The 14877-nt window shown below is 42.9% G+C and overlaps 1 protein-coding gene across 1 annotated transcript in view; it reads right to left on the bottom strand.

Moving 5' to 3' along the window:
• Positions 1–1414, bottom strand: part of LRRC63 (leucine rich repeat containing 63) — a 55723-nt gene extending 54309 nt beyond the window's left edge. Inside the window, exon 1 of the mRNA XM_065399081.1 lies at positions 1327–1414. Within this exon, the coding sequence (XP_065255153.1) occupies positions 1327–1414 (88 nt within the window). The remainder of the gene's footprint in view (positions 1–1326) is intronic.
• Between the last annotated feature and the right edge of the window lie 13463 nt (positions 1415–14877).

Below are 14877 nucleotides of genomic sequence, written 5' to 3'. Positions count from 1 at the left end.
GCCTTATATATCCTGAATTCTAATTATAAATTTATTTTTAATAACATTGGTTTGTTCTGGGATTAGAGGGGAGACCATGTGAAACCAAGCATTTATTTTGTCACAGATTAAAGATTTTTTAACAAGTTATCTCAGCACTAACTGTAGTTTTGGGTCATTTCAGTTAATGTATGAACTTATGATATGTTGAATGTATGAAACCATCAGCAAGTGTTTTTAGTTAAATCCACAACAGCACTGGAGCAGTTTCCATTCCCCACCCTGATGCTAATGGTGACTATAGGGCCAAACAAGCTTCAGCACAAATTGGAGCAGCCTAGGAACTGCTCTAACTTGCACCCGCATTTAATGCCCCCAAGAGCCCATTTCATAAAGGACAGCTGAAACACAGCATGCTCTGGTCCTGCCTGCTCCAGTTCTTTTAAACCCTCCCCATTGTCTGTGTCATGGGACGCCTGAAGCAAGTGGCATAGAGCCAGCTACATTGGCTTTATGCCACCTGGCATGTGGCAACTTCCCAACAAATTGGAATACTCAGGGGCAGCTTTCTGACTGTTCCGCACTGCCTGAGCAGTGAAAAGCAGTTGAAAGAAAAAGGAATCTGAGCTACTATCTCTTTAACTTTATCTTAAAATGGCTACCAATTTAAAGCCCTGATTCCGGGAAGCACCCATATTCAGGAAGGGCATTTGAGCCCACGCTTAATTTTAAGTGGGTAATTTAAGTCTCACTGAAGTCAATGGGACATAAGAACATGCTTTTAAGTTCTTTCCTTAATAGAAATGGAGGTAAGCATGTGCTTAGTACCTTCCTGAATTGAGGCCTAAGGTAGGGCCCCGATGCGATCTTCTCTTGTTCTCTTTATGCTGCTGCACGGGGTGCTAATTAATCAATACTCTATTCTGCAAGTTAAGTAGTTAGTAAACTTTTTGTACAGCTGCATCTTGAAGTCAGTTCAGTGGGACAAGAGACTGTATGGGTCTTCTTCATACTTAATCCCACACTCTCATTCAAAAGCCAGGATAGCAATCTCAAATTTTATCAAGTGCTGGCGTTCCTTTGGGTTGTGAACACATGCAACGATCATCTTCCAGTCATATTCACACAGCATTACACCTCCAGCTCCAATCTTTGTTGTCACAGTGCAGTCTCATTGAGGAATTATTCCGGTTTGATTTATTATTTGCTGAATAATGATAGCAACAATATAGTGTTTAAATGAATGCTTAAATTGATTAATACACATTCTTTCAATATTGTCTGCAAAGAATATGTAAATCTTGGAACTATGCATTGTGAAGACTATCTGTTATTAGTACTGCTTACGTTTATAGGTGTTCTCCCTTGGCATAGGCAGTTCAGGTAGCAGCTTTGGAGGCAGAGGCCTACGAAGTAGTTTTGATTGCTCAAGCATTTTCAGCCTAATAATTATTCTTGCTGGACAACTGAGGAGGATTCAAAAGTTTGAAAATTCTAGATATAAGGCAAACAAAAGAAAAATCATCTCTGGATTTATGTATTGACTTGTAAATGTCTGCCCAGATATAGTCGCTGTTAGAAAACACCAGTATAAATGGATGAAAATGGTACTCTGTTTACTTAGTAACTAATTTGACAATTTGCTAATTATCAGCAGTGTTTTTGGAAGCTAAAAGGTGACATTATTAAAAAATAATCTAGCTGTTCTGTTAATTTAGGTTTGGAATACTCATATTAGAGAATGACGTATGACACCGTTGTTATAAAAGTGAGGCAGTGGTTGGTTCTGTCTCTAAGAAGCAAAGGGTGAAAAAAAGGAAACCTAATTTTCGCTGCATGAAACTTTTTGAAAGTTCACAAAAAGCAGCATTTCTAAACATGGATAAACAGATGTATAGTTAATAATAAAAATTCAATTTTAAATTGGTATTTCTTAATGCTGTGGGTAACAGTTAATTCTTCTGATTTAGTGAAGCAGCTGGGCATAAGCATATTATACTTGTGTTCCATGCTTCAAATTGGCTTCTCATCTGCTTCAGCATGTTTTCAAGACCATGGATTTTAATTTATAAAAGTTTAATTTTAATCTGTTTTAAGGGCACCGTAAATTGCTATTATAAAATATGTATGTGGTGGTGTACAGTACATGAAAACAGAGATAGCCTCTGTCCTAAGAAATGTGTCTATCCTGTAGATTTTTGGAGATGCAACATATTGGTGAGGATGATTTTATTTTTTTGTTTGTAATTTATAAACTCACTCTTTAGTAGGGTTACCATATTCAAACATTTAAAAAAGAGGACACTCCACGGGGCCCCGGTCCTGCCCCCAGCCCAGCCCCAACTCCACCCCTTCCCCGCCCCCGGCCCCACCCAACTCCGCCCCTTCCCCACCCCCATTCCAACCCTTTCCCCAAAGTCCCTGCCCCAACTCTGCCCCCTCCTATGAGCACCCCACATTCCCCCTCCTCCCTCCCGCTCTGATCTTGGTTGGGGGTTGCTAAGTGCTTCCCTGCTCCCCACTCGCCCTGCAGCCCCTGCACCCCCCCCGCCCCTGCAGCCTCTGTGCCCCCTGCTCCCCACTCACCCTGCAGCCCCTGCACCCCCCCGCCCCTGCAGCCTCTGTGCCCCCGTCTGCCCTGCCCCTGCGCCCCCCTGCCCCTGCAGCCTCTATGCCCCTGCCTGCCCTGCTCCTCCTCGCCCTGCAGCCTCTGCACCCCCCCGCCTGCCCTGCTCCCCCGGCAGCCTCTGCCTGGCGGGGGCTTCGGATGCTCAGCGGCGACCGGGGCAGCGCGGGTCCCTGCAGCCCCGGCACACGCCGCACTCCCTGCCCCGCGCCGCAGCCTCCTTCCTGCCACGCGGGGTGATGGGGCCGCAGGAAGGGTCCCCCAGTGGCCGGGGAGTCCCCGCCCGTGAGGGAAGCCCGAGCCGTTGGCTGGGCCCGGCCTCCCCATGGTCCTGCGGGCTCGGCTGGGGCGCGCGGTCCGCCCGGCCTCCGGGGGCAGCAGCAGCCCCTTCGCCGCCTTCTGCGGCTGCGCCCCCCCCTTCCCCCGCCCGAGCTCGCTACAATGTAGCTGGGCGGCTGGGCTGCGCTGCAGACCCGGCGGGTCGTGCTGGGGCCAGGCGGACCCTGGCTTATGCTGCCTCCCTATTTCCCCGGACATATCCGGCTTTTTGGCAATTCCCCTCGGACGGGGATTTGAGTACCAAAAAGCCGGACATGTCCGGGGAAATCCGGACGTATGGTAACCCTACTCTTTAGGGCCTAGTGGCAAAAGGTGATTATAAAAGGGACTTTAATGAAGAGAAAGTGGTAGCTTGGTACACTGGCCTGGGGATAGCATTCCATGCATAGGGGTATTCCTGGAAAAAGCCCACACAGATGGGAGTGAGAGAAAGAAAGAAAGAAAGAAAGAAAGAAAGAAAGAAAGAAGTAATTGAGACTGGCATCATTCACAGATTATAAAGTGAGAAGGGACCACTGTGATCATCTAGATCTAGTGTAGTCTGACCTATATAACACAGGGCATTAGGCTTCCCTGAATTAATTCCTGCTTGAATTAGAGTACATCTTTTAGAAACACATCCAATCTTGATTTAAAAATTGTCAGTGATGGGGAATCTACAACAACCTTTGGTAAATTCTTCCAGTGATTAATTACAGTTACTGTTCAAAATTTGTGCTTTATTTCCAGACTACATTGTCTAGCTTCAGCTTCCAGCCAGTGGATCTTCTTATACCTTTGTCTGCTAGATCAAAGAACCCACTATCAATTTTTTGGTCCCCATGAATTACTTATAAACTATGACTAAGTCACCCCTTAACCTTCTCTTTGTTAAGATAAATAGATTGAGCTCTTTGAGTCTATCACGCTAAGGCAGGTTTTACATCCTTTAATACTCTTTTGGTCCTCCTCTGAACCCTCTCCAATTTATCAACATCCTTCTTGAATTGTTGGCACCAGAACTGGACACAATATTCCAATAGCAGTCACACCAGTACCAAATACAGAAGTAATATAGCCTCCTTACTCCTACTTAAGATTCCCATTTTACTCCTGAGGGAATTCTGCATCAAAAAATAAAAAAATATGTGCCAAAAAATAAAATAATGCTGCACACAATATTTTAAAAAACTGCAAAATTCTGCAGATTGTATTTGTCAATAAATGTGGAAGTTCTAGCATGGCAATGGGGAGCACAGGCCACTGGCTGCATGGAGGTGGGAGATCACCCTGCACTCCCCCTACCCCCCAGGACATGGACTCAGTGGTGAGGCTGTACTTGACCCTGACACAGTGCAAGGGCCGGGCTTGCCCCAGAAACACCCGAGGCCCTGCCTCTCCACATCAAGTGTGGGCAGGCAGGCTCAGCCCAGCAGGATCCGAGTGTGGAGGGGCTTAATGTGGGGGGGTCCAGGTGTGGGGCGAGAGGGTTCTGTGTGGGGCAATCTGGGTGTGGGGCTTCAGTGGGGGGGGGGGGGTCTGCGTGTGCGGGGATCTGGATGCACAGCACCTTGTTGGGGAGGTTCAAGGTACAGGGGCTGGGGAGGGCTGGGTACAGGAAGTAAGGCTTGGTTGTGGGAGGTTTAGATGTGGGTGGCTCAGTGAGGGGGATTATGGTTGCGACGGGGAGGTAAGGCTCAACAGAGGGCCCAGGGGGGTCTGGATGCACAAGGGTTGGGCAGATGGGGTGTGGGTCTGACCTGGCACCAGCCAGGGTGTCCCCAGCCCTCCTTTCCCCCCATAATTTACCTCTCTGCCAGCTGCTCCAGGTGCCCAAAACAAGATGCCTATGCTGCTGGGCTCTTGTGGTTTCCCTTTGCTTCCCTGTCAGAAAGTCATTTTTCTGTGAGAAAGCAAAAAAAATCTGCGGGGGCCATGAATTCTGCGCACACGCAGTGGTGCAGAATTCCCCTAGGAGTACCATTTATACATCCAATGATTGCATTAGCCTTTTTGGCCACACAATCACACTAGAAGCTCATGATCAGCTGATTGTCCACTACTATTCCAAACCTTTCTCAGTGTCACTGCTTCCAAGGATACAGTCCCCATCCTGTAAGTATGACCTACATCTTTGTTCCTAGATGTATAACTTTACATTGGCCCTATTGAAACACATCCATGACCTGTCCTCTTCATTATTTACCATCTCACAATCTTTGTGTCATCTGCAAACTTCATCAGTGATGATTTTATTTTTCTTCCAGGTCATTGATGAAAATGTTAAATATTTTAGGGCCAAGAATGGATTCCTGTAGGATCTTATTAGAAACACACCTGCTTGATGAAAATTCTGTTTAAAATTATATTGAGACCTATTAATTAGCCATTTTTAATCCATTTAATGTGTGCCATATTAATTTTGTATTGTTCTCATTTTTTAATCAAAATGTTGTGTGGTACTAAGTAAAATGGCTTACAGAAGTCTAAGTATATTATATCAACTCTACAACCTTTATCAACCAAACTTGTAATCTCACGAAAAAAAGATATCTTATTAATTTGACAGGATCTATTTTTCATAAACCCAGGTTGATTGGCATTACTTATATTACCCTCCTTTAAATTCATTATTAATCAAGACCCATACCAGCTGTTCTGTTATTTTTTTCAGGATTTAGGTCAGGCTGACAGGCCTATAATTACCCAGGTTGTCCCATTTACTCCTCTTTTAAACATTGGCACAATATTAGCTTTCTTCCAGACTTCTGGAATTTCTCCAATATTCCAAGAGTAATTGAAAATCAAAATTAATGATCCAGCGAGCTTTTTGGCCAGCTCTTTTAAAACTCTTGGATGCAAGTTATCTGGCCAAGCTGATTAAAAATGTCTAACTTCAGTAGCTGCTGTTTAACATCCTCCTGGATTACTATTGAATTAGAAAGTGTTTCATTATCATCATGATACATCAGCTATTTTTTCCACCAAATAGAGAACAAATATTTATTGAACACTTCTGCCTTTTCTTCATTATTTTATTGACAATTCTACCATTTCTATCTAGTAATGGACTAATACCATTGTTAGGGTTAATTGATGAGGCAGAAGTGTCAGGATAGGAGACAAGGTCTATAACATAGGCAGGAACACAGCTCTAGAAGACACTGAAAGGCAGGACTCGAAGTTTAAGTTATATACAATGTGTAAAGAGGTTCATAGAAAGATTAATGAAGTTTTCATGTGACTCTGGGCTTACATGCAAGTGAATCTCTGTTGGTTTGCTTTCAAATAATGCAATATTTGGTTTTGAATGATTTCATATGAAATTAGCATCAATTTGATGGTTTCATTTGGAAGTCATTTTGACTTTGTTCAAACCTGAATATATGTCCTGGACTACACACAAAGATTCACTGGTTTAACTAAGTGTGATGTACCAATTTAGCTAAACTGGTGCAACTTTGTGTGTGAAGAAACCCTCAAAGTGAAACAACAATTAAGAGATGACTTGATCATAGTCTGGAAAGTACCTACATGGGGAAGAGATTTCTGATAGTAGACTGTTCTTTAATAAAGCAGAAAAAAAAAAAAGCATTAACGAAATCCAGTTCACAGAAGCAGAAGCTAGACCAATTCAGGCTAGAAATAAGGCCCATTTTTTTTTTTTTTTTTTAAACACTGAGAGTATTTAACCCCTGGAACAACTCACCTAAGGACAAGGTGGATTCTCTATCACTTAAACCTAGACTAGTTATTTTTCCAAAAGAGAAGCTATAGCTCAAACAGAAGTTATGGGCTTGATGCAGAAATTACTGGGTAAGGTTCTATGGCCTTATGCAAGTAGTCAGAATGGATTATCATAATTATCCTTTCTCATCTTAAAAAACTATTAAGTTGAAGAAGAATATATAAACCCTTGCAAGCAAAACTGCAAGTTTGACACAGCTGTAGTAACAAGATCTCTTTTCTCATATCTAATTCTAGCACTCTTCTTCAATCATGTTATAAATTTGCACTAAAGGCCAAATGCTTTCAATGTCTTTCACTCTAAATTTCCTCTCTTCATCTTTTGTGACTAATACAGTATGGGACGCAAATCAGTTTAAAGTGTGAACTAGATTCTATTTGGCTTTAATAATTGCTAAATATCAGAACCACTATGCTCTGTATATAGCAGAAATAGATTTATACCCACATTAGGGTGACCAGATGTCCTGATTTTATAGGCACAGTCCCAATATTTGGGGCTTTTTCTTATATAGGCCCCCCACCCCCTGTCCTGATTTTTCACACTTGCTATCTGGTCACCCTAACCCACATGTTATTAACTGCCCAGGACAAAGCACCTGCTTTGCATGTTAAATGAAAAAGTAACTTTTTCATAAATGTATACTTTGAAAAGAATATTACAATTAGGGACAAATAAAGATTACTGTACAAAAACTACCGGTAATACACAACATTATACTTGCTTTTGTTTTGTAACCAAGAATCCTCCCTCCTCCTCCCCTCCCATTTTGGACTCAACTTCCAAAAAAATTCTTTCCTATAATACATTATTTCTACATATCCTTTAAAAAAAGCACATTTTGGTACAGTAACATCCCCGCTATAGTCAAACTATATTTTAAGCCCCTGCCCCAATTTTATTAAAGTGAAGATTTATATATATGTGTATACACACACACATACATAACAATATAATACTCTGCATGTCTATCGCTCCTTCTGTGCAAGGATCTCAAAACACTGTACAAACAGTTGTGATATTTTGTGCCATTTTCTGACAGCCGCACGCTTTGTTTCATCCAAATACAGCACTGCTGACCACAAGTGGTAAAAAAAATCATGAGATTGGCTTAAAAATCACGGGATTTGACAAAAATAATCGATTTAGGGTTGTTTCTATTGGTCTTCGAGCCATGGGGGTGCACTCAGCCCTGGTTTTCTGATTCCACCACAACCAGGAGAGCTAGAAACTTTCACTGAATCAAAGCAGGTTGAAATTCGCAGCTAATACCGGCTTGCTGGGGCTCTAAGAACAACCCCCGCTGTCAGAAATCTGGCAAGCTGGCAGCATTACAGCCCCCAGGGGAAGTGTGCCAGAGGGGATCCATCCAGGATCCCTTTGTCATAGAATCATAGAATATCAGGGTTGGAAGGGACCTCAGGAGATCATCTAGTCCAACCCCCTGCTCAAAGCAGGACCAATTCCCAACTAAATCACACTGCTCTGCCCCCCTGACCCCAGCCACCCCGCAGCCGCACCTTACAGCCCAGGGGCCTGGCATTGCCTCTTGCAGCCCTGCAGTGACATGGGCTGGGCGCCCCAGCCTCTCCTCAGGGGGAGTCAGCCTCACAGCAGCCTCTGCCCATCCCCTTTAGCACCAGGAGGGGGCGGGGGTGGTGGGGAAGGGGCTCCTCTCCGCCCAGCAGCAGCCGCAGGCCCTCACATGCCTCCTAGGCCGCCCCAGGCGTCCTTGGAGACGGGCCCTAGCAACCCCCAGGGGAGCCTCGTTCTCGCCAGCCCGCGCGGCGAGAGAGAAAGAGAGCGCGAATGCGCGTCCCCGCGCATTCCTCCAGGGCGGGGGGAGAGAGAGAGAGAGGTCGGCGCGCTCCCGCCCGGCGCGCGCGCTTGAGCTCGGGCAGGTGTGGTGCAGCTCATCTGCAAGGTGCTAGTGGCCAAGGTGGGGAGGCAAACAGGAGGCGGCGCTGGACCCACGTGCAGCAGCATTGCACTACAGGGGTGGTGAAGATAATTAATAGTATTGAGTTTATAACTATGACACACTCGTAATTAGCATGGGCTCGTCTAGATTCATTTGTTAGTGCAGGCTTCATTTGCTTCCTAGTCAGCATTTCCAGAGTTAGTGGTGTCGCTGAATAGTTATGGATGATGCTAGAATAGTCCTTATCACTACTGCTATAGGGTTAGCTTTATCATCATTAGTGATAAGTAATTATTGATGTGATTATTATTGCTGTTACCTTTTTGTTGTACTTCCTTTATTACCATCTGCAGTTATTTATCAGCCGTGGTGTTACAGTATTCCTTATAATTTATGTTTTTCATTGTTCTGCTTGTCATTGCTATTTATGGTTGTGATTTATTACTGGCGCATTACTTGTATTAGATTTTTCTGTACTGATTGATTATTTTTTAATAATCTATAATGCCATTTAATATATTGATCCTTGTTAATGAGGAGACTTATTGAGCATGCTGCTTGGCAGTTAATGAGTCAGGAGTACTTACCCTTTTCCTCATCCTTTCCTTTCAGTGCAGGATTCCAATGCCTGTTTGTGTGCTTAGGAACGAAAACCACTGGCTGAAGGGCAGCAGCACCAGTTAAAAAGAAAACAAAGCAAACAGTGAGTTTTGAAACCATTATCTACGGTCACATTCATCTTACGTTTGTTGCTCTGGATGTTGTGTCTGGTTTTCCTCGTGTTTCTTGTGTGTTAAGTTATCAGCTTTAAGATAGTTGACAAAATAGTTTTTGTCTGTGTGTAGTCTGGAAAGGTGCAAAGTAAAAGGGAATTGTCCTTAGCAGTGATTTAAAAAAAAAAATCAAAGAAACTTCAAATTTAGCTTAGTTGTATTCATTTAACCTTGACCCATTGTCTTGTTATCTACTGGACATAGAGTTACTAATTGCATTTAATAACAGTGCAGGTTTCTTAGTGGCTTTTATTTCCAAATTGACTCAAGCTTCCTTCAGATAACATTAGATTTCAGCAGGGTCACCAATACTGCAGTCCTGATTCAAGCAAAACTCCTATTGATTGACTGCACTAGAAATGTTGCCTGAGGAAAGACTACACTGGGTCCATTCCAGACTATTTGTAAAAGGGAAGGGGTGAGAGAGAAAGCAGAGATGGAGTTGCTTTTTATAACTCTGTCAGGGGAAAACGTTAAGTTCAGTGACATGTTTAGGAGAAGCAGGAAGATAGTATCTCTGTTGTGTGAATAGTGATCGCTCTTGTTTTTTGTTTCAATGATTCAGCTAATCTTAGTTTTTTAAAGGAGCACATTAAAGAAGTTTTCTTTATATTTGTAATTATTTTCACAAACATTGAAGGTCATTTCCTCTAACTCAGGGGTGGGCAAACTTTTTGGCCCGAAGGCCACATCTGGGTGGGGAAATTGCATGCAGGGCCATGAATGTAGGGCCGGGGCGGGGCTTGGGGTGTGGGAGGGGGGTGCGGGGTGTATGAGGGGGTTCAGGGCAGGGTGTTGGAGTGCAGGACGGGTTCAGGGTGTGGACTCCGGCCCAGTGCTGCTCACCTTGAGTGGCTCGGGGGTGGTAGTGACATGCAGTGGTGCTAAGGCAGGCTCCCTGCCTGCCCTGGCCCCACGCTGCTCCCGGAAGCGGCCGGCACCACGTCCTTGCGGCCCCTGGGGGAGGGAGGGCAGAGGGATCTGTGCGCTGCCCCCCCCCCCCCCGGACCACAGGGACGTGGTGCCAGCCGCTTCTGGGAGTGGCGCGGGGCCTGCAGCGCCACAGGGGTGGCAATCCCGTGGGCCGGATCCAAAGCCCTGACGGGCCAGATCCGGCCCACAGGCCGTAGGTTGCCCACCCCTGCTCTAACTTATTATGGAAATAAAGAAACTGTTTTGCATGTTGCTGATTTAATATGTTGTTTGTCCTTTATCTGCAAGGTTAATGTTTTTCACCTGGACTGTCATCAAATCGATTGTCCTGTCTTGTGCTTTTTTTAATGTACAAATTCAGCTACATGGAAGATTACAGATCAGGGATGGGAGGAGGGGAGACATTTTATATTTTTTTATACAAAACAAAACCAAAGATATTGACTGTAAAGTAAATAATAGAAAATCGAAGGGGGGTTATTTGCTAAATTACATCAATACGTTCAGATTTTTCTATATAAGTATCATTCCTTAATCAGTAACCAATAACAATGTGATATCTGGTCTACAACTCATATACTTCTGTTGTGTTTAGTGATGTGAAATCCAAAGCAATGTTTTTATGTCTAAGATGTGTTCTCACAGCAATGTAATGCGAAATGATGAACTCTAGATTAGATTGTAAATTCTTTTGGGCAGGCACCACATCCGCTACTAAGTTTGTACAGCATGTAACACAACAGGGCACAACAGGATAATACATCCTGATTAAGACTTTTAAAGAAATCCTCTTGTTTAAACAGATCTCAAGAAAACTGTAGTGCTGAAACTAATTTACATTTTCACATTGTCCACAGTGAAGTATTTGGTTGGGTTCCTTGTCTTTGGCTGAGAATGGTCAATTTTGTGACTCGTGTATGGTGCAATCATACAAATCCTTACTGAAATAAGTACTTCCTCATGTAAGCAATACCATTGAGCTTAATAAAACCAACAGTCTGAGTAAGAACTGCACATGAGAAGTGTTTGAAGCATTGGGCATTATATAGTTTTAGGAAAGGCAGATTATTGTATTTAAATATTAAACAGTATTAGCCTTCCAACTCTTTAGGAAGTCAAAACCAAATAGTAGGCCTGATCCTTCATTACTTGCATATGGAATGCAGGGTTGGGCTCCAAATTTTAAGGCCCTGATTTTGCAAACCTTACGGGAATGTCTACACTGGAGCTGGAAAGTACATGAATTTCTTCTACTTTATGGACAAGTTGTTAATACAATTGATTGCTCTTTTGGAATGCAACGACTTCTGTTTTTGATGATTACCTGTTGTGATCCTTTTTATACATTTTTTTTAAAAATGGCTTTATTTTTTAATGATATGTAACAAACTTTCCCTAAATATAATTAATTTTATCTCTAGCTTTACATTGTTTTGCCTTTGTTCCTTTTAGTGACTGAAGCTTTAATATTTAATCTTTCTTTCCTGCTGTGATATATTATTGCCAGAGCAAGGTGATTATGCTTTGAATGTATGTCCTTGGCAAAAACAATGAGGAGTCCGGTGGCACCTTAAAGACTAACAGATTTATTTGGGCCTAAGCTTTTGTAGGATGCATCTGAATAAGTGGGTTTTTTACCCACGAAAGCTGAGGCCCAAATAAATCTGTTAGTCTTTAAGGTGCCACCGGACTCCTCATTGTTTTTGTGGATACAGACTAACACGTCTACCCCTATGATACTTGTCCTTGACAATTACCATTTTAAAAAATCCTTAAGTAGATGTTTCTGTATTTTTCTGTCATTTCTTACTGTAAAGGCAAATGCCATAATAAGATTATCCTGTTTCATTTTGTCCTCTAAGGCCCTGATCCTGCAAGCACTTAATTGACTTTAATGGGACTAGAGAGATAAGGTGGGTGAGGTAATATCTTTTATTGGACCAACTTCTGTTGGTGAGAGAGACAAGCTTTTGAGTCACATAGCTCTGGTCTGTGAAAGATACTTCAAGCTCTGTGAGGCTTGAAAGCTTGTCTCGTTCACCAACAGAAGTTGGTCCAATAAAAGATATTACCTCACCCACCTTGTCTCTTTAATATCCTGGGACTGACACAGTTACCACAACAGTCATACATTTAATGGGACTACTCAGATTCATTGCTATTACATTATAGTTTTATACCAGTGAAACTTGGTTGATTTCCCTGAAGTTACACTGATGTAAAACTGAAGTAATGAAGCTGTGAATCAGGCCCTTGGATTATCTTTTAAAACCTCTTTGTTCCCATAAACCAGTGATCGGCAACCTTTGGCACGCGGCTCGCCAGGGTAAGCACCTGGTGGGCAGGGCGGTTTTGTTTACCTGCCGCGTCCGCAGGCTTGGCTAATTGCAGTTCCCACTGGCCGCAGTTTGCCGCTCCAGGCCAATGGGGGTGGTGGGAAGCGGTGGCCAGCACATCCCTCGGCCCGCGCCGCTTCCCGCAGCCCCCATTGGCCTGGGATGGCGAACCGTGGCCAGTGGGAGCCGTGATCGGCCGAACCTGCGGATGCGGCAGGTAAACAAACCGGCCCGGCCCGCCAGGGTGCTTACCCTGGCGAGCTGCGTGCCAAAGGTTGCCGATTCCTGCCATAAACAATCACTATTCTCATGAAAGGGAAGTTTCTTCACTTTTTCCTATCACCACATTGTTATGTTTTCTAACCTTGACATGTTACTTGAAAGTAGCTCCATTAGCATTTTAAAAGTGCTTATTGCCCTGCTTGGGTTGAGTTGCCTGTCCCTTACTTTTATTGACAGGAGAAACTCAGAAACAATTTAGTACCCCTGTCTATTTTGGTAAAATGAATCTATTTCTGGGTACAGTATGAATTGAGTGCCATCACTTTGGAAATAGAGGGAAGAGCGCACTCCAAGTATAATACAGACAGTTGTTGCTACTTATTTTTTAAAGTTAACCTTTATAAATTGCTTTGTTGTGATGTTCATGGAAAAAACAAACATACAAACATGCTAGCAGTTCTTAAGCAGAAGTCTCAGATGAAATTACTGTCTAAAATGATATACCTCAGAAACAGATTCTACATTTTAAGGTTGTGAAATAATATATGAGAACATCCTTTAATGTATGTGAATATAAGTCTCCAAAAGATTAGCTACAATAGGATGCCAGCAAGTTCTTTTTGTAATGCTCATGGGGAGAACTGAAGCACAATATCTCAGTGCATCTTGTAGACCAGTGCTTTCTTGAATGTAGGAGAAGATAAATCATTTAAACTCCACATATTTTCTGACTATACAACCTCAGCTCTATTGTTATATTTGGAATCTTTAAATCTCCTGGGTGTGTTTCAACAAAGTTTTTAAGTTCTAAGCATTTGTAATTCTCTGCTGTTTGTACACAGTCTTCAATCACTGATGTTCTGTTTTAAAAAAAAAAAAAAATCTGTGCGATTTTTATCATGAAATGTATATAATAAAATATTGAAAATTTAACTTGATGTTAGTAGTTTAGACTTGACAATGTATTTTCCCTTTCCCGCTCCCATTTCATACATTTGTTGGCTATATACTAGCAGGTGTTCTGGCTGACCTTTGCCCTCAGATTTTTTTGATTATATACTTGAGCCAAGATTTTGAAAAGTCATTTGCAATGTTGGGTACCTTGGTTTGGGTGTACAAATTAAAGGGGCCCCGATTTCCATGAAGTACTGAGCACTGTCCCCTCTTAAGACAAGGCTCTATTTAAGGTGTCAGACATGCAAAAACTAAGGGTATGTCTACATTGTCATTAAAAACCCTTGGCTGGTCCACGCTAGTGGACTCAGGCTCAAGGGGCTTGGGTTAAGGGACTGTTTAATTGCAGTATAGACATGTGGGCTCGGGCTGCAGCCTAAGCTCTGAGACCCTCCCACCTTGCAAGGTCCCAGAGCCCAGGCTTCAGCCTGAGCCTGAATGTCTATACTGCAGTTAAACAGCCCCTTAGTCCAAGCCCCACAAGTTCAAGTCAGGTGGCAGAGGTCAGCCGCAGATTTTTAGTAGCAGAGTAGACATACCCTTACGCATGCAGCCTCACTAATCACTGTTGAAGTTCTTGGACTCTAGCTCCTCGGATTCTCTGAACTCCATTCATTGATCTATAGGGTTAAACCTGTCCAAGAAGAGCATTATTGGATTATATTACATTTTGCAGGTTACAGTGAGATCATGTATGTATACAAAGTCAATCAGAACTGTAGTTCTGTGCACACAAACAGTTAGAAGTGCTAATGGGGATGAGAGAAGATATAATAAAGCCTTTTTTAACCTATAAATTAAAATGAACAACTAATTTAAGTATTTTTAAAAATACTTAAACTTCCCCCAAAATCTATGTTTATTTTAAAATGGTCTGATTGTCTTTTCTCAGCCAAACTTCTCTTCCACTAACTAGGACTTTGATTATTGGGCAGAAGTGTGACGTCACCTAAGATATATCACTTTAGGAAAAAGGAGAATAATTCCTAGAACCAAAAAATGTTCCAGAAAGGAGAAGTTCAAGCAGATATGGGGCTCCCTGCAATACTGCTTAATTGGCCCGTGCA

This window comes from Emys orbicularis, chromosome 1, assembly GCF_028017835.1.
Source record: "Emys orbicularis isolate rEmyOrb1 chromosome 1, rEmyOrb1.hap1, whole genome shotgun sequence".
NCBI classification, from domain to species: domain Eukaryota; kingdom Metazoa; phylum Chordata; order Testudines; family Emydidae; genus Emys; species Emys orbicularis.
The sequence above is the reverse complement of the archived record's forward strand: the minus strand, read 5'-3'. Positions and strand labels throughout refer to the sequence as shown.